Source organism: Penaeus monodon, chromosome 42 (genome assembly GCF_015228065.2).
Source record: "Penaeus monodon isolate SGIC_2016 chromosome 42, NSTDA_Pmon_1, whole genome shotgun sequence".
Lineage (NCBI taxonomy): Eukaryota > Metazoa > Arthropoda > Malacostraca > Decapoda > Penaeidae > Penaeus > Penaeus monodon.
In genome coordinates, this window is record NC_051427.1 from 21,782,333 (window position 1) to 21,784,832 (window position 2,500).

The window sequence follows — 2,500 nt, forward strand, 5'->3', positions numbered from 1 at the left end:
TGAAGTGCCAAGGTCTCTCTGTAGGATGAGACTCTAACACTGTTCACAGCAGTTCATACAACAGACTAATCATAGTGAGCGCTGGTGCGTGAACACTATAGTGCCAATACCACCATGCACTGCCTGCAAGAGTCAGTAAACGCCCTTCCTTATACAGGGATTGCCAGTCATGGCCGCCGGGCTGGTGAACAGGCTGTGGCATTTACTTTATGAATGCTGAGGGAATCCAGGAAGACTCCAGTAAATGCTGAGTTATGGGGCGATGATCACATTAGCAAATTATTTCTAGGCTGAACCAAAACCTACGTTTCATGTGGAGGCTATGTGACCTTGTGGTTTTATGCTACAGCACAGTCACCTTCTACATTTTCTGTTTACTTGTATGACTTGCATTGAGTAGTTTTGACGTGCCATGGCAGATTCCCAACAGACGCATTTGCCACACTGCCTCGGCTTGGCAAGTTCACCTCGGTACAATAACGATAATCTCCATGGTAGAATTGTGGAAACATTTTGTTAAGGAGAAATTATACACACAAGTACTCCTTCAATACTTTGTTTCGAATATTGCATCAGAGTGATCTTATGCTCCAATCCTTTCAAAACAATGTATACAAGCAGAACTACCATACCTGCTGTTCAGCGAAAACTTGGGTACCAGGTATGGGTGTAGGCAGTTGCACATTGATGTGCAGTAGTTCATGCTCAAGGATAGATACTACCATTACCGCAAACCACGCGAATGCATGATGGAACCTAGACTTCGGATTAAGATGTCTGTACCATGTTCATTAATCGTACCAGCCTCTGCACTTCAGTTCAGTTTTGGTAGTCATCCATTACCAACTCCAATCAACGCCTAAATCGTAGATCTAGCGCCGCATTCGTATCATTTGCGGTATAGATGTACCCTCATACACCCTGGACAGAGAAGGGAGTTTTGGAACAAGTCTGCCTTACATTCTGCCCCAAAGGCCCCGTCTTATTTCTCTAAGGGACAGTTAGCTGGTTGTCACAAGACTATTTTGGGACTCAAGACAACAATAACATCCCCCAATGATACCATTTTGTGAACTACTGAAAGCATGCGCCAATTGTGACCTTGATCTGAAATCACTGCCAGGTGTCAGGTGCCACCTGCGACGTGCCATTCCGGCGTGAAAGCAGCTTTATGACTTCAAGAGAGACACTCGTCTTCCTTGAACTTTAAATTTACGTGGAATACTGAATCAACCGTGAAACGCAACCTCTCTCTCGTGTTCCAGGAGGTGGACGAGCCAGCGCCCAACTTCATCGTGGTTTACGACCTCCAGAGCGGGACTCTCTTCAAGAAGTGGAAGCCCGGAGTCAACATCATCTCCATCGCCATCTCCTCAGCAGGAGGCTGCGTGGTCGTGGGCCTTGAGGACTCAAAGCTCATGGCTTATGACCTCATCACCGGTAAAGGGCTTGGCCTCATTTTGGGTGGGGCTAGGGTTATGGCGGAGGGTTAGAAGGTCGTTTGGGTCGATATTTGTAAAGGCACCCTCACACACACACACGCACACGCACACGACACATACACATACACATACACATACACATACACATACATATACATATACACACACATATACACACACATATACACACACACACACATATGCATACACATATACATACACATATACATATACGCACACGCACACGACACATACACACACATACACACACACACACACACACACACACACACACACACACACACACACACACACACATATATATATATATATATATATATATATATATATATATATATATATATATATATATATATGCATACATATTCTTTTCTTCTTCTTTAGGAAGCTAGGATAATACAGAGGAATTTTTTTCAACAGCAAAGAATTAAGCCTCCTCACAATTGAAAATTATTTTCTGTTTATGCTGTTGATGTGTTTCTTTGAGTGTTTACAATATTGTAGTGTTTAATAGATGTGACATTTAAGACCTGTCTTTTCTTCACAGTATGAATAAATACCAGAAGGATATACCTTTATTCTTTAGAAGTGTCTCACTTGAATGTATTGGAAAGTATTGTTAGAATTGGACCTTTCATGTATTTAACATAGATAGGTATAACATGAAAAAAAGACATGGATATAATGGTAGGAATGATGTTACTTTTAAAACTAATGAGCATATGTTTCACAGGTAATCCCCGCTGGACACTGAAGGGCCACACAGCGCCTCCGAACACCATTAGGTTGGACAACCGAGGTCTTCAGTGCCTCACCTTCGACTCCCTGGGTAGAGATCGCTCTGTCAGGGTGTGGGACATTCACACAGGTAAACACTCAAGTTTGGGTTCTTTAACTTTTTATTTTAATGAAACATGTAGTGTTCATCAAGTGATTTGAGAATATGGAGAAGGTAGATGAGATTCTGAAATTCCTATTTTGAGAGGTTTTGAGTAATCATTTCTTGATATATAATCATCATATAAAGTGTTATGTTT

At 41.9% G+C, this 2,500-nt stretch overlaps 1 protein-coding gene across 1 annotated transcript in view; it reads left to right on the forward strand.

The window, feature by feature from the left end:
• Positions 1-2,500, forward strand: part of LOC119598911 (NACHT domain- and WD repeat-containing protein 1-like) — a gene marked incomplete at its 5' end in the record, with an annotated part of 15,894 nt that overhangs the window by 10,841 nt on the left and 2,553 nt on the right. Inside the window, 2 exon segments of the mRNA XM_037948624.1 lie at positions 1,266-1,440; positions 2,197-2,331. Coding sequence (XP_037804552.1) covers positions 1,266-1,440; positions 2,197-2,331 — 310 coding nt within the window.